The sequence below is a fragment of the Rhopilema esculentum genome, chromosome 6, assembly GCF_057945365.1.
Source record: "Rhopilema esculentum isolate cy_ngs chromosome 6, ASM5794536v1, whole genome shotgun sequence".
Classification (NCBI taxonomy): domain Eukaryota; kingdom Metazoa; phylum Cnidaria; class Scyphozoa; order Rhizostomeae; family Rhizostomatidae; genus Rhopilema; species Rhopilema esculentum.
This window is the reverse complement of record NC_142820.1, coordinates 2,893,172-2,916,439: the sequence shown is the minus strand read 5'-3', so window position 1 is coordinate 2,916,439 and position 23,268 is coordinate 2,893,172. Positions and strand designations below refer to the sequence as shown.

The 23,268-nt window shown below is 35.4% G+C and overlaps 3 protein-coding genes across 6 annotated transcripts in view; all 3 read right to left on the bottom strand.

Annotated features, from left to right (window-relative positions):
- Positions 1 to 856: 856 nt before the first annotated feature.
- On the bottom strand, positions 857 to 7,337 carry LOC135686681 (glucosamine-6-phosphate deaminase 2). 2 transcript variants are annotated; one of them, XM_065202965.2, is made up of 5 exons: positions 7,242 to 7,337; positions 4,904 to 5,041; positions 3,163 to 3,447; positions 1,848 to 2,032; positions 857 to 1,351 (listed from the first exon to the last, which is right to left on the bottom strand). In XM_065202965.2, exons 2-5 carry the CDS (start codon positions 5,025 to 5,027, stop codon positions 1,058 to 1,060), a joined length of 888 nt encoding a protein of 295 aa, XP_065059037.1. In that variant the 5' UTR covers positions 5,028 to 5,041; positions 7,242 to 7,337; the 3' UTR covers positions 857 to 1,057. The 2 variants fall into 2 exon arrangements, with proteins under 2 accessions (XP_065059037.1, XP_065059038.1); XM_065202966.2 differs by having other exon boundaries at positions 7,288 to 7,309.
- Positions 7,338 to 7,791: 454 nt separating this feature from the next.
- LOC135686680 (uncharacterized) overlaps positions 7,792 to 23,268 on the bottom strand; it is a 30,890-nt gene continuing 15,413 nt past the window's right edge. The window contains exon 17 of one of the 3 annotated variants that reach the window (XM_065202963.2): positions 7,792 to 8,977. In XM_065202963.2, coding sequence (XP_065059035.2) covers positions 8,906 to 8,977 — 72 coding nt within the window. In that variant the 3' untranslated portion in view covers positions 7,792 to 8,905. The remainder of the gene's footprint in view (positions 8,978 to 23,268) is intronic. The other 2 variants (XM_065202962.2, XM_065202964.2) reach the window with 2 other exon arrangements.
- On the bottom strand, positions 9,544 to 16,119 carry LOC148960084 (DNA damage-regulated autophagy modulator protein 2-like). Its single transcript, XM_089108951.1, has one exon. It carries the CDS (start codon positions 15,100 to 15,102, stop codon positions 14,206 to 14,208), a length of 897 nt encoding a protein of 298 aa, XP_088965077.1. The 5' UTR covers positions 15,103 to 16,119; the 3' UTR covers positions 9,544 to 14,205.

Genomic DNA, 23,268 nt, shown 5'->3' with positions numbered 1-23,268 from the left:
TATAATTTTAAGCTTAAGTTTTTCAAATTGGTTGATAATATTTGATTACAAATTTTAAACTATTTCTGTCTTAAAATTTTCTGAAAACATTTGAGAGTTTCAAATTTTTGCTTATATTTTTGACTATAAATAAAGAATTCGCAAAAATAATATCATTGAAAAAAATACTGATCTTCGAAACTTCGAAAAGGAACATCCATGAAAATCTAGATTTATTTAACCATCAAACTAAACATTTCTGTGCATTGAGTTTTTTAAAGCTTTCCTTTAAAGTGGTATTGCATTTAGGAAAAAACTGAGCTGAGTTTATCATAAACTCTAAAGAAACTTGGAATTGGAATTTGGTCCCTCTTTCTCAAAAAATAATTCCTAAGATCCCCGCTTCATATGATGATATTTTATTCAAGATATAAGTGTAAAAATTACCACCATCGTAATAAAGTGCGCAGGAAAAAAAGAAGATGTCCTGTGTTCCTAGAATTTATGGCGCAAACAAGAGACAAGTTCATACTTTCCCAACATCACTTGCAAAGTCACCTTTTATGTTGATCTTTATGTGAAATACTTATCATTGTGACTAAGACATATCTGGCTACTATTAAAGGCAATCGACAAATACATAAATGGCTTAAGCAATCTGTCAATCAAAACTGGCCAATCAATAAGCGTAATATCACTCACGTGCTTTTTGATTGGCCAAAAGTTGAATGACAGACGGCTCAAGCCATCTTAGTTCTTTTCGATCGCTTTTAAGGGTTAACAATAGCTCTGCGCTATCAGAGAGCGTTGAAAACTTTATCCACAAGACATACCTTGACGCAAGCAAAATAAAAATACTCTCGAAATAAAAAGCAAGTTTGAAAAAGGAATAATTTTTACATCTATTTCTAACTTCTTTTTTTAAATTTTTAATTTTATGAATACCAATTTCATTTTACTACAAAATTATATTATTTATCCAGCTATGAAAAAAATATAACACGTAAGATGGCATAAAAATCACCTCTGAAATTTTAATAAATCAGCAATAGAAATATCCCATATTTCTTAGCATCTTTCAAGTATGCTGCTCTTGAATGGTCTTGCGCCTTTTGGACAATGGGACACCGGATCCAGTCTCAATGACATCATTTTTTTCAAGTGGCTCTACTAGTTTATTATGGACATCCATCAAGCCTTTGAAATATTTAACAGTCTTAACACGCAGCTCGAGTGTAGCGTCTTCGTCACATACGATGATAGTTCTTGGGTGCTGCTGGAAGGCTGATACGGTCCACATATGGTTAACGCCTTCTTCGATGGCTTTGTAAAGTGCAAACGCTTTGTGAGCACCTGTTATTAGTACCATTACCTGAAAAATACAGAGATGGCTGATTTACTTTACAATTCATTATAATAGCAAGAAATATGTAACCTACGATTAGAAGGAAAGCTTCACACTTTAGTAAAATCAGGAGATTTATATAAATTTTTCTCTGCTTCTTGGATTGCTCAGTTTCTCGAAATCGCTATTCCGAATCAATTCATTTTGGCTTTCCTATATAAGTAATATTTTCCTTGATATTCCATGATTCCTTCAACACATTTTCCCTTTTTTGGTTCCACAGGCAGGCTCTCATCTTTTCCAAATATTCTTCTTCACGTTGGTCAATATGTTCTCCTTAGGATACCAGAAAAATCCTTCGGATTTCTTAGAACCTGTTGGGATACTACTTAAAAACTTTAAAAAGCCTTACAATGTTTCTTAGCTTTTACTGAGGTATTCAAGATTTGAAATTCATAACTAACGGACATAAATAAAAAAAGAAGAATATACAGGCAGATTCAATCACTAATGCAAAAATAACCTCTTTGGCATCCAAAACCGTACCAACACCAACAGTCAATGCCATCAATGGAACTTTACTAATATCGCCACCAAAAAATCTTGCATTGGCAATTATTGTGTCTTTAGCCAGAGTTTTGACTCGTGTGCGTGAAACCAACGACGATCCTGGCTCATTAAAGGCAATATGCCCATCTGGTCCGATACCTAAAACAAAAAGATTTGCAAACTAAGCAAATTAACGAGAATTCAGCCTTAGCCAGTGCCAGGGTTAAGAAAAGTAGCATATTATTGCCCACAGTTACTCAAGGTCTGGAAGCGAGTCTGTTTGATCAGATTTGAACTGTGCGTTAAAAAAGAAACCAGTAAGATTTGAATCAACAGAATTCAGCAAGATTAGATTCAAGTATAACTGCTATCAGATTTCAAATTGGATTTACATTTCAAATTTTTTTCACTATCCATTTTCTTTGATAAATAATTTTGCCATTTATGCAAACTTTGCAAAGCTGGCATTATTGGATCAAGCATGTGACTATGAGAGTTTGAATACTGGCATTTTTAACTCTTGAATCTTAGCAATTACATTATTTAATAGAGTTTGGATATTAGAGATAGACTACATTTTCAGCAGTTGACAAACTGGCAAGCAAAAATCTTCATTCAAACATTGCCTGAGCTGTCGGAGATTCTGGCAACCTCAGCTCAACATTTCCATAAAAATTAATTTATATTAGTTGCTTAGTACTATAAACACATTTCATGAAAAACATGATGCTTATGCAATCAAATTCAGATCTTTAATTTACAAAGAAAAAAACTAAACCAGCTATTAAAAACTAACTAGGAGTTGCAATAGAATTTTTGACTCAGTCTTATCATATTAAGAAATCAATGAAGGTCCTCTTCACCAAGATCATAAATGAAATTGAGACAATGGAATGAAAAAAAGTAGTCAACTTGACACAAAACTGGTACTCAATTCAAACTTTTACTTTTGTCATCCAGCAATACTTCCAGCATTAGATTTTCATTCCTATGCGAAATAAATCTTCTTTGCTTCTTACTTAATTTTACACCCCCTTCCTAGGACTAGGACAGCAATTGGAGAGTGGCAGAGAATGAAAGGAGTACCCAAGAAAGAAGCTCAGGAGCAACAATCCCATTTTCTACATGAAACATCTTCTTTGAAGAAAGACAAATATTTTGAAATGTTTTATGTCATTACCCCCTATCAACACCGACATTTGGGGGCACCCCCCCCCTGGAAAACTGTGTAATAAATGTTAAAGAAATCAATCCATGCCAATGTCAATAAATAAACAAACAAACCTTACCTCCAAGAAAAAGATGAATACCTCCAGCCTCTTTTATCTTCTTCTCAAAATTATCACATTCTAGATCTAGGTTATCTGCATTCCCATCCAGGATATGTGCATTCTTTGGCTCAATGTCAATATGTTTGAAAAAATTTGTCCACATAAAGGAGTGGTAGCTTTCTGGATGATCTCTTGGCAGGTCTACATACTCATCCATGTTAAATGTCTTAACATATTTGAATGAAACTTGGCCTTCTTTGTGGAATTCAATCAACTTCTTGTACATGCCAAGAGGTGTTGACCCTGAAAAACATTTTAAACATTAAAAGAATGCATTTCTTAAGCCCAAAAATAGCACAGATCATTGTCCACTTTCAAGCTCCATATAGATGCAACAAAGAAATAGGTGGGCAAATTATACACCTATCCTCAAAAAGTTTTGCACTGGTACTGCAAATGAGTAATGGCAACAGAATTGTAGACAACATGGTCTTTGAAATTCGAATCATTATAGTGAAGCCATCAAGTGTCAAACTTTTTCGAAAATTTATTAAACCAAGCTTTGTCAAAAATGTTAACATTTTCTTGGACTATCTCAATACTTTGAAACCTTTATAAGAATTTCTAAGATCTGATCAAAAACCATTGTAGCTATTTGCTTGTTACAGCTATTTGAAATTTAGCAAGCTAAAAAAAATTGGAAGCAGTACTCTGATTTAGTGTCAGGTGGTGCAATACATTTCAAACATACATATACATTTTTATGATAATCAAAAAGATAAAAAAAAATAAATTTTAAAACAGTTTTACCATGTGAAACTTGATGAGATTTTAATTAAAACTGACCAATTAGTAATACATTTGAATATGCTAAACTTTTTGGATGGAAATTGGAGCTGCAAAGGGCCTAATGGTAGTGGCTGCTTTGTGATTCATTGCATCAGAATTCAATCAATAAAATGTGTCACAAATCGTCAACCCTACCTTCCCAACCATTTGTGATGTTGGAAAGGGGACGAATAACGCTGTAAATTGCTTGAAAAGACATTTTATCTCTTTATTGGATGAAAAGACCAAAATTCCCACGATAAACAGGTACACTCAAATGCCTCAAAAACTGCAAAAGAGTCAGCATAATGAAATGGCTTAAAATATGCCACTTTCCACCAAATACAAGGCCATTCATTAATAATCAACTTGGTACTCCAACACCTAAATGTTATCTTGCAAATGTTTTTCTGAACTTATCATCACAATTAACAGAACCTGTTACGAAACTTTTTAATAAAGTTTAGCAAGTCTGGCAAAGGTTTTAAAGCTGCGAGACTAAGTTAATTTTTCAATAAGTAAATTTCTTCAATATTTAAATATTTAAATTCAGAGTGTTGCAAACAGTTTGAAGTTTAGTTTGATTGGTTTTTAACTATACAATTACACCTAATGGCTTCACAAAAGTGGTTTCATTTTCGGTCACCAGGTTGTTAACAATGCGGTTGCCATTACTCAATTGTCCAACCTGTGCCACACTAATGCTCATTAAGTGTAGTTTGCCGGTTCCATGTAGAGAGTGAATTCACAGTTCCATGTGGTAAAATTATTTCGAACGGGAAACTACAAATGAATTTCAAATTCTAATAGACACTACAGGCTATAAGTCATGCAACATGGCCCAAAAAAGTATTTTTCAGGAAATAACATATGTTGAAAACAAAACAAACAGGCTGATATCATTTTTGGGACTGGGAAGACAAACAATTACCTGTTGGAAGCCCAAGCACAAAGTATCTGTTGGGGCCTGGATTGAACTTGTTAATTCGATTTCTGACATACTTTGCAGCCCATTCACTGACAAGGTCATAGTCGTCAAGAATTACTAGTCTCATCTTGAATCCAGCACCTGCAGATAATATTACAATTCATTAGAAAGAATCAGCCATCAGATAAATATAAACTTAAAGATTAAATGAAGAAAAGCAATGACAAATGTCAAAAATGATACAAATTCTTCAACTTTTTAACATAACAGAATCTACATAAAAACATTAAAAAAGAAGAGAATGCTGACTAATGTGTGACTAATATCATTTAAGGGGTCAGTTACCAGTATTCATATGTTGCTTCTAAGAACATTTGGTTGTTTTTTCTAAGCACTGTCATTCCTACTGTATAAATTTCCAGTCCTTACTGTGAGAAATAAAATAGTTCTAGTCAGGGCATGAAAATCCAACCTTGTGATCGGGTGTTGACAGGAAATTTTTCATGCAAAAAGTATGGCAGGAATTTCTTCTGTTCTGATAAAATTACTTCGGCTTAAGAATCCTTTTTTTTCTGCAGAATATTTGGAAATCTTTAGGAATTCTTATGTTTATGAGACCCAGTTTAGATTTCATAACATGGAGATTTTAAATAATAAAAATTTACTTTTTCTTAAGCTAGATGTCTTTATAATTGCATATAATACATTTTATAATTTAAAAATATATCTAAGCTTTCATAAATAAAGACCAAATAGAAAATAATTCCAACCCTAAGGGTAATTATGCAGATTAATAAGAGCCAAATCTATTTTGGCATGTTAAACTTTCAATAGATCTCACACAAAACAGCAGAGCAAGCATATTCTTCAAAGTGTGAGTTTTAACCTTGTTGTTAGTAAGAGGTATTTTGACTCCAAGATAACTGCTGTAAGTGCTTAAGTTAAAGTGGTATAGAGTTGTTAAGTGATGATGTCAGAAAAATCTACTTTATAATTTTTGAAATGTTTTCCCATAACTTGAAAGAGCATCATGAAATACCTCTAAATCTGCAAAACCAGTTAAAGGTATTACGAATTGGCTGAGATATGACCAGATGAGCACAAGCTCTGGCCCCATCAAACCTCTGTAATTTGGTCTCAGTTCATAACTTTATGAACTGAGCCAAAATGACAGTAATCCGTTAGCAAACTGCAAATCTTTGATTGGCTAACCAGATTTTTGACAAATTTAATTGATTTTGCATATATGGTAGTGTTTTATGGTGTTATTACATGTTATATGATCAACATTCGAAAATTCTAAAAATAATTGTTTTGTGACATCACACTTGAGTACTCTATTGGCCACTAATAGTCATCTTGGAAACTAAAATAGTGGTCTTGCAAAAAGAATCAGTAACGGAAAATTTGGGTCGTTTTGGCTTAGATATTTATCCTGCTGAGGTGCTTATCGCATTTTGCTATCCATTAATAGGGTGACAATCTGTCATGATGCTTATTACCAGTGGTTTAGTGTTCAGGTATCAAAGGTTTACCCAAAGACCACGGTGCATTCCATGTACTTATGCCAGAAGATCTTCAGCATACACACAGGTTTTTTTCGGTGTGCAAACCAATAAAAATTGTTTGGTGTACTTAAAATTTTCGTTAGTTGGCATGCTAAATATGAAGCCATGTACATAGTTAACGTAAAATAAAGACTCATACAGCACAGCTTTCTCTAATAATCTGCTTTCTGTGTCTGGCTTAACAATGTTTACAGTTTTACTAACTGCTTTTATTTTTTCGGCGTACCTAAAGAAATGCCCCCGTGGACCTTTGGCAAACAGTTGACATGGAATGCACCCTTGGCCCTAAGACTTCCATAGAAAAATAAAAAGCTATGTGAAATTGTAAAAATTAAACATGTTTTAGAAATTGATTATGGCTACTTTTGATGCTCATTCTATCATATTAATTTTAAATTCATGCAAAAATGAGATAACATAAAGTTTTGTTTGGTATACAATTTAGGTGTGCTACAAGTTGTATCTTCTGAATCTGAATAAGCTTTTGGCAACCTGGACTGGTCAAGAAAATCCCAATACTTCCGAGGCCATGCTGATCGATATAAATAGGAAACCGCTGATATAAATAAACAACAGTCCATAAACTATTTTATTGTCTTTAAACTGCTTTTTTATCATAAACATAAATTTGTTCCTAGTCCAGTGAGGTTTGTTGGGAAAAGAAGACGCTCGAATGTTGTTATTGGATTGATAGACCTAGAACATGACGTGCAGATGCATGCAAAAAAGATACATCAAAATCCTAATAACTTTATCTCGGTATCAAAAATTACCTTTTCAGTTTCAAAACTTGGCACCTTTATCGTTCCAAGCACCTACCTTCCCTTTCTTCTTTTTTTTGGTCACGATGTCAAGACGGCGGAAATCGGAATGCCTCTTTCAAGAAAAGCCTCGCTTGCACGAGAGACAAAAACAAACGCCGCGAAAGAAATGTAACACTTTGATTTGATATATTTGGTAACCCTACTGACTCTATCTTAGACATATTATAATGTTAATGATTGTTCATACAAAAGAAAATTGAAGCTTTAATAAAGGTACAGACATATTCCAAATGTCGAGCAAGTCCATTGGTAATATTCTGAACAAATAAGCCTTTTTACTGGAAATTTTTCAAAGTTAACGAGAAATCAGAGAATAAATACTTGTACCGATCTATCTTTATCTTTGCGCTGCCTAGAGCCTTTCTTGAAGTTTGCTTTTTTGTGGTGGAAAGTGGCATACATGCTTTTTTGGCCGATAGGCCTGTTTTCGCAGACCGGTAAAAGAAGCATCTTAGACCATTCATTAAGACAGGAGAGAAAGAAAATTTGGTAATTTAACCGACTATTGCAGGGACATCTGGGCACGTTTGGTCTACAGCGATGTTCAAGATGGACTATTCTAAAATTGCATTCATTAGAAAAGTTTTTTGCTAAATAACTTTCATTCTTGTGATTATTGATGTCATTGTTGCTGAGAAGTATAAATGAAAAGGCAGGGGGAATTGTAGATATACGCACTTTTCCAAAATACTTTCAAAAGAGCAAAATCAATATGGACAGTTTGCAACGTTCCTTCCTTGGTGTTGAATAAGAGTAAACTTGAGCGAATACAGATTAATTAAGAAACTGAACATCAGGCTTGTTATGTCTCAAGAGCATCAGTTGCCAAATTGTAATGTCACATGTCAATTGTCATTAGTAGTTTCAAAAAGGGTTCGAGCCAGCTCAAATCATTAACAGCTCTGCAAGAATAAAAGGAAGATCTCCCGTTAATGGTTCGTGTTAAAGCTAATCCATCCCATCAAGCTTCGCTGCCTCCGATCTCTTCAGTTTGCTGTACTGTCGATCTTTGACCGTTGGGAAAGGCAGAAAGTGGGAGCAAAATTTCTGTTTCAAAATTAACATCAATTCATCACTCTTTGAAGATACAAGATTTAAACTAAAAGAATCTAATTCACATTACATACATTTCTACACTGGAAAAAGGAAAATGCTTTTTAAAATTTTGTATAAAAACGTTTAATTCAAGCAGATACGGGTAGTGAATGATGCCGATGTAAAAGTACATCGAATCTTCTAGAAAACTCACATAGAGATCTAAAATACAACTGCCACTTCGCTAAAAGGAAGCCAACAAGAACGATATGATTTAGAAAAGCATTGATTGGGTACCTAATTGGGTTAGTTGTGCAAGAAAAGCTTGTAATCAAATTGGGATCTGTCTTCACAAATTCTGATTCTAGCTCTCTCCATTGTAAACTTTCTCTATTTCAAATCAATTATTGACTACCCTGAAGTATTTTTAGCCTTGTCATACCTTGACATATTCAATCTTTTTAGTTTAAAACAATCTTGTCATTTGATGAAAATTGTATTTATCAAGAAGTAACAAATTATTAAAGCAAATTGAAAGATTTGGTATTAAAATGACTTCGATTATTAAACGTTTATTGTCATCGTTTCTTCCATCGCTTTCTTTGGGGTCTTGCTTGGTCATCAGCCTTTGGGAAAACGACGCAAATACACTGCAAAAAGATGGAACGGAATTAAGGCCAATGCATTATCGAATTTTATACCAATTTCTTGGGTTTCCTTGCTCAAGGTTTTATGGGAAAAGTGAGCAACTAACTCTCTTATACAGACGAACAGAGTTAGAACGCATAAAAGGAACACCCCTCGATGTAACATGAAAATTTTTCTGTCTTGATAGAGATTACTGAAAGAGTATCATGTAAAACAAAAACAAATAAAATAGGAGCAAGTGTGGTAATTAGGTAAAAATTTGATCACACTGCTGCCAAAAGGAGGATATATTGCTGTTTGCTCACGAATCAGAGACGGGGCCATGAGACTGAGCCTGGGGGAGGGTGGGGGGTTTAAAATTTAGTGACATAAGAGGATCCATCATGGTTGGGTCGGACGCGCAAGAAAATTTTTGAAATTAAGCCTTCTAGATGGGCTAAAAATGCATTTCCCAGATCAAAAGTTGACAAAATTCTATAACGTTCAGAATAGACAATTCCACGTTTCTCAGAAAAACATTGATTATTGATTTTTAAAAAAATGGGGGGGGGGGGGGGGGGAGTCATGCTAAAACTCTAGTGACAGAGGTTGGGGAAATGAAGGGTGACCTCTGGTACAGAGTGCAATCACTTTGTCTCGAGTAGGCCATGTTCACACATCAAAAATGCAGACATTGCAATGACAAAGAAAGTTATATACTAATATGCAAATAATAGACAAACAATAGACAAACAATAGAAATATACCTAAATAAGTTAGTAAATAAATCAAATAAAATCATCAAGTGAGGCCTGGGACACAATTTTTATAGCATTGTTTTAATTCGCATCCAATTATGTGTGTCGGTTGGTGGCTCTCAGGTGCGGCTTAGCGGGCGGGTGGTGCCTCTTCCTGATTCACCTGGTATTTTTTACTATTTCTATGTTTATTTGCCGCGGGGTTGTCATGGTCTATTGCTCTCCGTGGTATCAACGTCCCTGTAGTGTTTGTGAAATAATTAGTAGGTAGCGTAATAGGTAACTTGTCTTGTAAATTTTTAGTGGAATATAAAAAAAATCAGACAGTATATAAACAATTTGTTCTCTTTTTCTCATACTGTGTTTTAAAAAATAATAAAAAAATAAAAAACAGGAAAAAAGTTTTATAAAAGTGGGGGGTGGCTGAAGCCCCAGTTGCGCCGCGCCTGTGAATCAGAGCCCCATGCTTTGAATTCAGAGAGACTACCTGCACCCTTCATCTCCCAGACCTAACGTAGAAATCAACTTGATACAAAATCAAATAAAGATGCCTATAGGTTTCATAGGAGACACAGAGTCACAAAAGTATAATTATCGCTGCAACCAATGAGAAAACACATTATCTTTCCAATGGCCTAAACATGGCTGCTCTTAACAACCAATCCCACAACTCTTGGTTCCTCCCTAGACCTTGTAAACAATGGAATGCTCTACCTCCTTTCTGTTTCCAAAAATCTTACAACCTGTCTTCATTCAAATCAAAGCAAATAAGTATGATCTATCCTCTCTCTCTCTCTTCCAAACCCCTCCCCCTCTCCCTTGTATTTAAGGACTTGGCAGTAGGACTTGGCTTTTGAGCCTTTCCTTAGCATTACCAACTAAAACAGACCGATTCTTGAATTTTCAAAAAGTAATTTATTTTTATTTTGTTTACCTATCAAAATGTTATGAATTTTCATTACATTTTTGATCCGTCTTCTTTCGCTAAAAGATTCAGAATCGACTACTCATTAAAACACCTGACCCCAGGTTTTTCAATTCGAACAAATGGGCGTTCCTGTAAAGAGGTGTTATATTACTGAGCTAACGACATGTACAAGTAGCGTAAGCTCTCACCGCCAATATTAATGTGCTCGTAACAATATCTTCAACTTGTTCCAAATACAGAGTTAAGGAAAATATTGAAGCTACCACCTGCAGCCAAAATGTATGCATTTGGTGTACAGCAACGTGAATCTTCCCCTTCAACAAAATTTTCTGCATATCTTAATTTCTTAGACTGTCTCAAAATCTAATGACCAGGAAGGGCTTTTCTATCCACTCAAAACCTATTGACTAATAATGGAACCTCAATGAAACAATGTTGGAATATAAGAAGGCATCTACTTCAAGCCTGCGTCAAAAGAGCGCTTTGTGACAGGTGCCATTAAATATAACCTCAAATCTTTCTCAGTTCAATATTGAGTTGATAAGAAGCAATTTCCCAATCAAGGCCCGAACAAGGATTCCAACAGCAGGTGCTCTATACACTTTTCTAGACAAGAACATTGCTATAGGCGAAAAATCTATTGAATCTGGGAAAATTCCCAGTCAGAAAGTGCAACCAAATATTCCCCTTGTTATAAGAGAAACTTCCAACTAAAGTGTCTCAATGTCAGGTATATCTTCAGGTAATTATTTCTATAAAACAATATCTTATCTTATCCTGCCTTAACGGATTACGTTGCTCGCTTTGCCTGGCCTAGCTGCGACAGTGACGACATTTGAAATTGCCATAAAAAAGGCTATCAGAAGTGGCAAGAAGATTCAATTACTGGATTGGGTGATGATAAGGGAAGAATTTTTTGTCGTAGAAATATCCTGTTGAATAATCTGTCGTAGAAACCAAACAGGGAACCAAGTTTTTCTAGCCACAGCTTCACTACAATGGAAACATAGCCATTTAATTCAAAAACTCTGGAATCAAAGTTGTCTCTGATTGGTTTAAATCGTTTAATTATCGATCAAGCTCAATGGTCCGTGAATTTCACTCCCGTGAAAATTAAGCTGAGCACAATAGGGGACAGACTGCCTTTAAAAATAACCAAAAACCATTGTGAAAGAACCATCAAAACGACGCCTTAAGTTTGGTGGCGCACCTTCCAACCACGCCCAAGGACTTATCACGTTGTCCAAATGAAAAACGTACGAAATAGTTCCAAAATAACTGAAAACGCAAAATTTTCTTCATAAGGGCACCATTTAAAAGAACACTGAGGCCCATACCACCTCTTATTTCAACAATCTGTGCTACTAAAAATGTCATGCGAAATTATCATTTGTTGTGGTCACAGTATGCAGCTGCAATTTATAGTTTCAAGATAAAATAAAATTTATGTTATTTTACCTGTAAAAATTAACGATGGAACAAGAAATAAGAACATCGAGCATCATCAAATATTATCTGGTTTTTAAAAAAAAAGAGAGTGTAAATTCAAAAAATTACAATATATTGACATGATTTCAACTTGAAATATTCAATCAATAAATTACAGTTCGAAACCTTGTCTCGTTGTTAAGCAAAAATATATTCTGTGCCACTGTACCATTTAACAAATTAGTCATTACCGACCATTTAAAAACGAATCGTAGGAAAAATTTGATTTTAGGGAATATTTCGAATACTCATGGCAATAGAGGGGCAGACAACCCACAATAATATTTTAAGATGCAATCCTGCCAATCGCTACCATGATCGTCTGCGAAACACTACAGCAGGAAAACCATCGTCTTATGCCCTCCCAAAAAGCCCCCCCCCCCCCTCCAGTAAAGCAAGCTATTCCCAGGCAACAGTGCCATGCACCTTTTCAACGACGGTAGGTGAGACAATAACATACTTTTTCCAACTGTATCAGTTTTCTTCAAATTGATTAAAAAATGTACAATTTGGAGCTTATGACTTTTGGTGGACAACGTTTTCTAAATTTTAGGAACTAAACACTTTGACAAATTGAACGAATTTCAATAATTTACTCAATAAAGAATATCAACGCAACCATAAAAAACATATATGTCGTAAAATCTAAGCTTACGGAGGAACGGTTTCGCGCACAACTAAAAACCACCAATTCTAGCAGGAAATTCAAGAATCTCCCAACCAATAGTTTTACATTGAGTTTAATTTGACAGGCAAATAAATTATTCAAACCTTAAAAACCATTTATACGCAGGAAATCATCGAAAACAATGCGCAAGTCAAACCACTAAAAGCCATGCTACGGGACGATCTTCCCACAGTCAGGATAGCTTATTGTGTACAGTATGTATAAGCAGGCACAAAGGAACAGGTAAAGCAATAAAGACTACTAGGAAATTCTAAAATGGCCAATACACGCATTTTTGATAAGAAACCGAACCCCAGAATGTCCAAAACGTTAAGAATCATAGTACTGGCCACCCTCAAGCTCAAGAAATTGCTCTGAAATCCATATATTAAAGATGGGAAGGGAATTATTCTCTTCACCTATTACCAGTTGAATTTTCAAATTGAAATAAAAACCTCTTGCGACTGATCCGGTCTTCTATTTCATGGTATCCTTCATTACAAGTTTCTGTCTCTAGAAAGTGGCTATTTGGCACTTGGCATTTTCGATACCTTGAACATTTCAGCACTCAAACCAACAGAAAATCAAGAAACCTGGTGCTTACCCCAAGCTTAGTTACTTATAAAAAATGCCTGTAAAAGAAGTAACCTTATTCTTTCTAAAATTCACATTTAAAAACATACACATTATATATACTCAAATTATTAACATTCAGTTAGACCTCAATTCTAGATAATGGCAAAAATTTTATTATAATTATAAAAATGTAAGAGGCCACTTTAAGTAATAATTTTAAAAAGTTTTTTGGATGTCCTAAGAATATTTAGGCCTTAGACCTGATCGCAATTCAGCCTAAAAATGGGAAACAAAATGTTGAACAACAAATAACTTTGATAATAAAATTTTCGCAATGCTTAATATCTAGCATTAGGCTATCGTCTAATTATCTTTGTCAATAGTCTGAAACGCCATTAAATATTACCTACCTCAAACAATATTCAATCTAGTTACCATATTGGTTATTGAATATTTTTCACATCATAAAATACATACACTACGATTCTTAAAAGCCCTGTTACCATTGTATCATTGAAATATCTGAAAAACTTGAAGGCGGTGACGTAATCAAATGACAGCATATGTTGCGTGTGGTGGGCGGGATCAGCTGAAGGGAAATGGCCCGTTCAGATGTGAACACCAATATGATTTCCCCGCAGCTTAGGGGAAATATTCACGTCCTTCATTCGTGTTTACGTTTCAAAACAGGTGCCTACTTGAAGAAAAACCTTAAGTCCCATATGTTTAAACAAATATTGTGGTCATTTGATTTAATTCTAGTTAAGTATTGAACTTACTCGAAGTTTACCACTTAACTTCACAAACCCGTCGTTAAAACTGTTCAAAGTCGAATTATTCGTATTTCTGAAGCGAAAACTGGGGCTGAAGCTTCCAGAAGTCAGCAATAAAAGTCAACATGAATCCCATTTTGCAAACAGCGAAAAACCACTCGCCAGCTTGTGCAACAGAGTAGCCAGGCCGGTTGAACTTCACAAGTGATGGCAGTAAAAACACCCCAAAAATAAGAAACCCCAGTAATACGCCAGCTGATAAAACCCCTCGTAGAATGAGTAACGATGTTCGATAGTTGCCTGTAAGAGATTTGTCTTTGTGTGAGATATATGTTTGAATCTGTGTGTAGATAACACCAGAGAAAGCATAGAGAAACGCCCCGGCATAGTGTACATGGGACAACCCCGTCAGCTGGAAAGATGCTACAATCAGCATACCAAAAGCATTGAGCAGTCCAAATAAAAATCCAGCAACATTTACACGCCGATTTACATTTTCAATGTAGACAATTACTTGGACGTATCTTACAAAGACCACAGCAACAGTGCAGAAGGAACTTAGGACCAATCCGATGGTAAAAAAGCTACTCTGGGGTTGATCATTGCCAATGTCGCTGATGTAGGGAACATTCCTTGTTGGTGGTAGTTTGAAAGTTCCAAGGTATTGCGAGTAGAGGTATGCGATTGAGATAAAGATCATTGGGATAATCGCAATACAGGCTGGGAGAATCACCAAAATTAGGCTTGCGAACGTGCGATGTGGTTTTACAACTATAGGGTCTAAGCAAGTGCATTCGTGATTGGTGAATTTGTTATTTTCCCTTGCCACTCTTTGATTTGGCGTCTTTTCTCTCGCCGCAACATCGACATCGTTCTTGTTCGCAATCACAACTGACTTCTGCGGACTCATGTTTCCAAGCTCGATATCTAAAGACGAGTAGCCTTCCACTGCTTGCATCTTGCTTGTAAGGTGTGATGACCCGACGAGATAGTACCTGTAACACGTGCGAAAATGTTCGGGATAGGCTCACAGCTTTCAAACGTGATCACTGAATTTGATATTTTTCGAAATGAGATGCAGTGTTTTATTGAACAGCTACTAAAATTTAAATCCACTTTTTGCTTGAAATTAATACTCAGGTTTCAAAGTCTCCACCATCTGTCAGACTTGCAGCAAAATCAATAACCTCCGATCTACTGAGTTGTGCTTATATAATGATACCTGCTGCATGCCCAACCCCCGTCGTTACATACTTCACATTCTAGAAGTGGCAACACCCTTCCCAGTGAATCAAAAATACCAGAAATAAAGTCATAAGTATTTTACACACAAAGTTAACAATGAGTTACACTTTCAATCATAAACAAACGTACCATATGAAGAACAAAATCAAACGGCGCCTATTAAACAAATCGACTATATTCATTCCAAGTGGTGTCACGACTAAAGCAACAATTTTTTCCCACAAACCAAGACGAAAATGTTAATTATTTCGATTGCCCGGAGTCAAATTACAAAAGCTGTGACATTTCGCACTCTTTGTAAAAAACCTTGGCTTTATATGCTAACAATAAAATAATCAATCAAGTCTGCACGCGGGGAAATAAAAGATAGACACAGCAGAAACTTCTGAATGACTTTTTCATGGAAAAGAATACAATAAAACCACCTTGCGCGGTCATGTCTGATGCACTTTTATAAGAAAGCTTGATGAAATATTTCCCAGCCTCGTCACCGATTGCAACGAGTTATTAAATCGGGATAGGGAAATCCTGTTAACTTTATAATGTAGCACAAACAATTAATTGTAATTTAAATGAACAGTAAACATGATGTAGATTATAATGAATAAAACAAAAAAGCTTTTGGAAGAATTACAGTGCTTTGAAAAATAGTTGTTTCTTGTTATTAAAGTGAAATGGTTTTGTTTTGTTTTGGCGCAAGTCTTGGCGTAGTTCTACCAATCGGAGATTTTTCGGGCCTACCGAGTGCCGATTATAGACATTTAAACAAGAAAATTTGTTTAAGTATGTTGAGATTTGAGGGTAGGGGCTAGGCTGTTAAATACTTTTGCCTGTCCTTCTTAACAAGGTTTGCATCCAGTCCAGTCGATGATAAAAGTAACGAAATCACATGCTACGAATGGGGTCATTATTTTTCTAAACCGTTTTGGTTTTTTTTAAATGCTCTTCAATTATAACTTTTACAATCATTGTAAGGATGTTATTTACACTAACGTGGTGATAAAGACAGTTTTTAAAACCGCGCTTACAATTGATCTGAGCGAATAATTGCATTTATTACAAACCATAAGAACATTACCAGAACCTTGCAAGACATAAGAGGACGGCTTATCCCATTTTATTTTAATTTGCAAGAGTTCCTGACATCTGAAATTGTGACTTTAGGCCTCTGAACATTTCTCACAAACTGCCAATAATAAACTTGAAATTTTCTCTCTTATCTCTATTAAAATGTGCTACTTTTATTTCTCGTTCATCTGTATGTCTTAGTTGCAAGTTTTTGATATCTGTATATTTTCATCAGTTATAGTTAATTAAGATTATCTGTAAATAGTAAATGCTAACCGGTCTTCCCATCCTTCTTCTGGTATCGTTTTGAAAACCTATGTTTGTTTTGTAAATTTGTAAGAGAATAAATATACACTCTTTTTTTTATACGAACCAGATGATTTTCCCGAGCCTCGATGTTCATAACTTTTTGACGACTTTAGGCTCAAATGCTCTTAAAATTGTTCTTATTTTAAGAGTAATTTTTTGCAAATATTTGAAAAGTTGAATACTGTTTATAGTTTCAAAGACGTTTTAATGGGTAAAGTTTAAAAATAAAGCAATGACTGTTAGTGTCTGTGGACAAACTTGCATAGTTTTGTTCTGTTGACATGGTATAAATTTCAAAATGCTAATTGTATTTTTTTAATTTCTTATCTGAAGCTAAGCATGTTCTAGCCTTGTTCATATTTTTCGGGCAAATCGAGCCTCAGTGTTCTTATAAAAAAGAGTGTATACATAAAAAAGAAAAAAAGGTTACATGCTGACATAGGCGTAAACTTCCTTTTTTTACAGGGGGGGGGGGGTCAAAAAATTTCCTCTGATGCTTCCAGCATCTCTGAAGGATTGGCCTCGAGTTGGATCTGACCTTATGTTCACAGTTCACAATAATTTCATACTTCATTTTGCTGTAAACGCAATTATCTAATGCAACAAATCTTATGCGTGAAACCAATAATATAACAAACTAATCTAAAAATTGGTAAAGCACTTCCTTATTTTCCAGGAGGGGCTCAGCCCCCCATTGGTTTTTGTAAGGAGGAGCTGAAGCCCCAGAGCCACCCCCTGAGTTTACGCCTATGCATGCTGAAATTTCTAAAAACTATGACATACTGGAACTATCTAGATGGCTCCGTTTTCCAACCACTACAATTTTTCGTGTCTGTTACGCATAGTTTTGATTAGGAAACGATGCAGTGCCTTGCAGATGATCGAGAAGTTCGCGGTTTGAAAGACAGGGATTTGATCCAATACAGTGGACAGAGGTTTAGTTAGGGTTTGCCAAAGCTTTTTAAGGTCGTTTGGGTCACTAAGAAGTCAAGAGGTTAACTAAAGATTGTGGCGCTCTGCAATATGGATCTTCAAGCTTTTATTCTGACCCCATCATGAAATCCTTGATTTCTCGCCGACATTCAAGCTAGGTGGGGCAAACAGATTTTGAAATACGTAAGCCCATCGACCACCGGAGTCGAATGACACTGTCGTCCACTTCAAAGCCCTCTACTTTGAAGCCCTCTACTTTAGGTAATATTAGACCTGGAAGGGAATATTTATTTAGGCAAATATACAGCAAAAACCCGCGTATAAGAGCCTGGTTGTTTTCAATTAGCCTAAAAAGGTTCTTATATGACCAAGGTTCTTAAAATAGGTTCTTAGATTTATGTAGCATAATCGTAACTTTCATATCATGCAGTAATATTATACCTAAAGATAGTACAGACTTAACAAAACAAATATATACTAAAAAAAACTCATAGAAAATCTCTGAAATGTCATTAAAAAGACAAGGTTTTTATGTGGAAAACTTGGAATAAATTGAAATTGAAATTTTGTACCTTGCAAGTGCTGAATATTTAGTATTGTACTTTGGCTTCAAATAAAATTGTTTTGCCAAGTTTATTTTATATATAAGCAGATAATGATACTTTATTTTCAACAGTTTCCACCTAGAAACCTATACAGCAGCTCCACTGGTAAAAACCTAACTTTAAATTTTAGCTTGAAAGGTTCTTATGTGGAGGAGGCCTAAAGTTGAAATTTTAGCCAAACGGGTTCCTAAAATCCAGGTTCTTATACGCGGGCTTTTACTGTATAGCAACTTAAATATATTTTTGTCTATCTCCAAAGATAACAAACCTATGTAAAAAAGACCAAACCCTGAATTCGCTAAGTTTTCTTTGATTCCTTAACGTATTCTGTTAGAAGATATCCCCGGAAAAATTTTGTATCAAAATGGAAATTATAGACGATCTCTAAAAGCATGGACTTTTTTCTTGTTAATATTTTTCTGCTAAACAGCGAGTGGTCGGTGCCACTTTTTCGTTTAAAAACTGATGTCAGAATCGCCCTCGTGGTATAGCGAAAATTTTCTCTAAATACATTGAATTACTTTAAATACATTGAATAGCAACAGTACTAAAGTCAAAGTTTGCACTTGAATTTGAAAGGATGACGAAATATCCTTGAAAGGAAGGTCGAACGGCAATATGATGCACCGTGAGTATTTCTCGTGTTGCTTCCTTTTCGACATCTGACTATGACCGCTAAAGTTATCAACTGCAAAACATGGATGACAAAACCGGAATACTTTCGTCGTTCGAGGCGACCGCTTCGCTTCTTGAACTAATTAACGTATAAGTGCTATTAATTAGAATATAACGAAATCGACACCAGCTGTACAGTAAAAAAATCTATTTATTGATTAGCTTTGGCAAGGTGCGAAGTTGACTGTGCTTAATTTGTACGACATTTGAGATACTTAAGTCCTCGAAAACTTAATCTCGTAAAGTTTTGAGATGTCTTCTGTGTGGAAATGTAATAAAAATCGTCTTAAAAAAATTCTCATCTAATCAATTTATATTGACTGCAGTAATTGAAGGTCACCAGTCGATTTTTATGTCACCGATGATAAGACTCAATAACGATTTCAGGGCAATATCTCCTCCTAGTCAGAAATTGCATTTTACGTTGCCAAAATGTTGAGGAATTCCTATCACAAAGGTTTGATAGTCTTAGCATAGACAAAAGGATCCAGAAAAACAGGTAGAGAGGAGACAAATTCCCAGCAATAAAATCTTGAAACCCCCAATAGGACAGATCTTGTTAGTCAGAAAATATGATTTAGAATGCACTGTTTCAGTCTTAAAATAGAGTGTCAAATACATGGCATCAAAACCTTATTCCTAGAATTCTTGAAGTCTGCTCCCATAACTGACTTATTCCTAGAATTTTTGAACACCAGAAAATACCTCTAAATTTGCAAAATAAGTTTGATCTGTTTCTAATCGCGTGAGAGAGATACTGTCACATAAGCAAGGGTTCCTTCCCCATCAAATCACTGTAATTTGGTCCCGAGTCTTACAACTATGAACCAGGCCCAAACAACAGTAGCCCGAATCTCACTGACCATGTTTCAGGCAGTTCGAGCACATTCATCTGATTTTGCATACTCAAAGGTATTTTATGCTGCTCTTTCAGCTTGTGGTGGCCAAAATTCTAAAATTCCAGAAATAGATTGTTTGATGACGTCACTTAACAACACTATCTCCGTTACAATGCCGTTAAATCATAGCATTTTCAAAACTTTCAAGCCACGGCTGTCATAAAGGAGAAACTTAGTAAAATTTAGGCGGATTTGGAAGTACGGGGCATGAACGGCTGCATTTCAGTTCATCACATTGCCGTTCGAACGAAGACTCCATTGTTCTCTACATGCTGCCGCATTGTTTCTTTCGCGGCGATGTAATAGAACAAGCTCGAGTACATGCAAGTTTATATTCTAGCCAAAAAGTAAGATGATCAGTTGTATTATGCATGATATTAAAGTGCAGTGATTGATCAAAACATAAGAGGTAATAAGAGCCGCTCATATTTCCATAGACTAGCTTCAACCTCATCAAACGAAGACACTCGTTTTGCTCAGCACTCGTATGAGGGTTGAGCGAAACAGGGGCCGCATTTTGAACGTAAAACTGGGGGTGGCATCAGGCAAAAAATGTGGTGATCAATGATTAACAATTTAGTCTACTGAGAGTTAGGGGGCATGACTCCCTCGGCCCCTTTATTGCGCAGCCATTGTGAAAACGATTTTGAAGCATCTTTATTGCATGTTTCGTATTTCCGTGCTGAACAAAAGTGAAAGTTATTCAAAAACAGTGTGCTATTTTGGTTTTTCAATAAATCCAACGACTAACCACTGGTTCTTGGTTACCACTGGTTTTTGGTTACCGCTGGATATTACATGAGTGTTAAGTAATAATAACTCATGTCGCCAAAGTGTCATGTGGCTCTATTTCTATCACGTGCCCAGGAGGGGAATGGAACCAATTCCAGTCTATGATACACCTCCATTAAATTCTTATCCATGAAAACCTTTGACCATGCATCTTTTGAAAATTATCGAAAGTAAATTCCGCTGTTAATATAGCAATTTACATCCAGTTTTTCCTCGATTCACACACCATGTTTAAAAGAATACGTTAATTTTTTGCCAAGTCTCAATTTTTTTAAGAATTTTTTCTTACACCAACAATAATTGTTGAGTTATTCTTACTCTTTTCATATTTTCATTATTATTACCTCCAAGAAGAAGACTTTTCAATGAAACCGTTGATCAAAGTTCAAGATATGAAACATGCTAGCACAATACAAGCTTGATGAGCCTCCCTCAAACGCCTTGGAACTCGACTGATAAATTGCCATACTGTCGATAAAATTTGAGCCGGGATACTACTATGAAATGGTTCTCCAATTTAAAAAAAATCGAGCCTCAAGGTCCTTATAAAATGAATTTTTATAAAAATGTGTATTTCATTTTGGAAACATTACAGTTCCATGGCTGTGAGCCTGAGGAAAAGGTTATCTAGCGATGCAATAGTTTTCAGGAAAACCAACGCATAACTTGACAAGAGCATTGAAAGTGGGGGGAATTTACCATTGCGTTTGAACTTCTCTTATTCCTAACAAAACGTAATGGCAAACCCTAGATAATTTAAACTCGATTGCTAAGAAACCTTTATTCAAAGCATGTAAGAAATAAATGTCGCACGAATGAAGGCGCTGCATTCTTTAAGGAAGGGTCTGACACAGCGATTAACAAAGCACTGATGTGCGGTGCAGAGTATTTTAACTTATTAAATAGATTTTTCCAAATGTAATACTCCAGACAAGCGGACCCAACATGTGAGTTTGTTGTTGTCTATTATGACAAATATAAAATATGCTATATAAATATGTCACCAAAAATATAATAATTAAGAAAAACAGACAACTTGATAAAAATACTGTCATGAAACAAGGAAAATAACTGGTTCGTATAGTTTTTGTGTCTTTCTATGTACTGGTTCGTAAGGGTTGAAGCCAATTTTTTTCAGTGTACCTGGACTTCTCATTATAGGAAACAAGAAAAAAAAACATTATTCCATTTCGAAAGTTGGCACAGATAAAATTACAGAAGAGAAAACATAGATGGGTTTTAAAAGACGGTTATCTTGTTTCCATTATCCAGGCTGGAGGTATCATAGAGATAACAACTGTGTTGATGAGGCTCTTTTCAACAATCAGTTCTAACCATTGCGACAAAAGTACGACATAAAACTTTCTTGTAGCCCGTAAGCAACTAGAGAATTATGTTTATTAAAAACAAAATTCATTTATGAAGTGGCAAACAGTAAGAAGTGCAAAAGTCTGTTTAGGCCGGAATATCCATGCAGGAAACTTTAACAGCAGTACCTCGTAATTAGAATTTATTTGCAGTGTTGTTTCCTACACGGTAGAAATTCATTCGCGATACTGGGAAACGATATAAGAAAGTTTTGATGTACACTCTTATAGGAATCAGCTGATTTTTATAAATTTGATATTTAAATAGAATATTTTTTATTCATAAGAACCATGTAATTTTTGACGAGGCTCAATGTTCTTATTTTTCGGACAATCTGAGGCTCGAGTGTTCTTAATGTTGGTCTTATTTCAACATTGAACTCATTACTGTAAATGGTTCTTAAGAGTGACGTTTTTAGCAGAGCGGTAAAATATGCTCTTTTTTGTTAACATAAGAGGAAATTTTCCAAAATAAATGGTTTTTTGTGTTAACTTTCATTTTAGGATGGACATGTTCTTATGTTGCTTTGATTGCCTCGGTGTTCTTTAAAACTGTCAAATTGTTCTCATAAAAAGATTGTATATCACTCTACCGAAACGCTACTGAAAGCAAAGAAGATCCTTCGGTCCTTTTGATGTGTTTTTGACCACTGCGACAAACACTGTTGTAAGGCATTCTTTCATAAATAGGATATATTAAAACAGCCAAATTTGAATTTTTTTCCTTATGCAGTATTAGAAACACCCAATCAGAATTCGGATAGTTGCGAAAATAGTTTTAGAGCATCATTATTTGTTTGGTGTTTGCTCTTGGTTTTAAGCTGTGAATCGGGTCATAGTGGAAATGTATTGCCTAAGGAAATGGTCTCACATCCTGCAGTTAATATACTATATAGCTCATTGTCACGGAGAACGGGGAATTATGACACATTGAAATCTCATTATACGAACAAATCCCCTAGAAAGATATGTGTAAGGGGAACAGTAGAGGGGCAATAGGTGGCAATTGTACCGACGAACAAAAGAATCTTAAAACTTACAATGAGTGAGGCAACCCCCGTCTTGGAGTCAAGGAGCATGCGCATGGAACATAATCATTATTAGACAGGCTCTTTGACTCTAAAACGGGGGTCGGGGTGCCTAACATATTAGCAGACGTTTGCTCGTTTGTCTCCTAAAAGGCTCTTGCGCAATCGGCATGCTTAGCGGCAGTTGAGAACTTGATTGTGAT

Excerpts from the sequence above, each read along its gene's own strand:
- LOC135686681 (XM_065202965.2), bottom strand. The coding sequence starts at position 5,027 with ATGAGACTAGTAATTCTTGACGACTATGACCTTGTCAGTGAATGGGCT. Across the intron at positions 3,448-4,903 it reads TGTGCTTGGGCTTCCAACAG|GGTCAACACCTCTTGGCATG; the intron begins GTAATTGTTTGT and ends AATGTTTTTCAG. Across the intron at positions 1,352-1,847 it reads CGGTTTTGGATGCCAAAGAG|GTAATGGTACTAATAACAGG; the intron begins GTTATTTTTGCA and ends TGTATTTTTCAG.
- LOC148960084 (XM_089108951.1), bottom strand. The coding sequence starts at position 15,102 with ATGCAAGCAGTGGAAGGCTACTCGTCTTTAGATATCGAGCTTGGAAAC.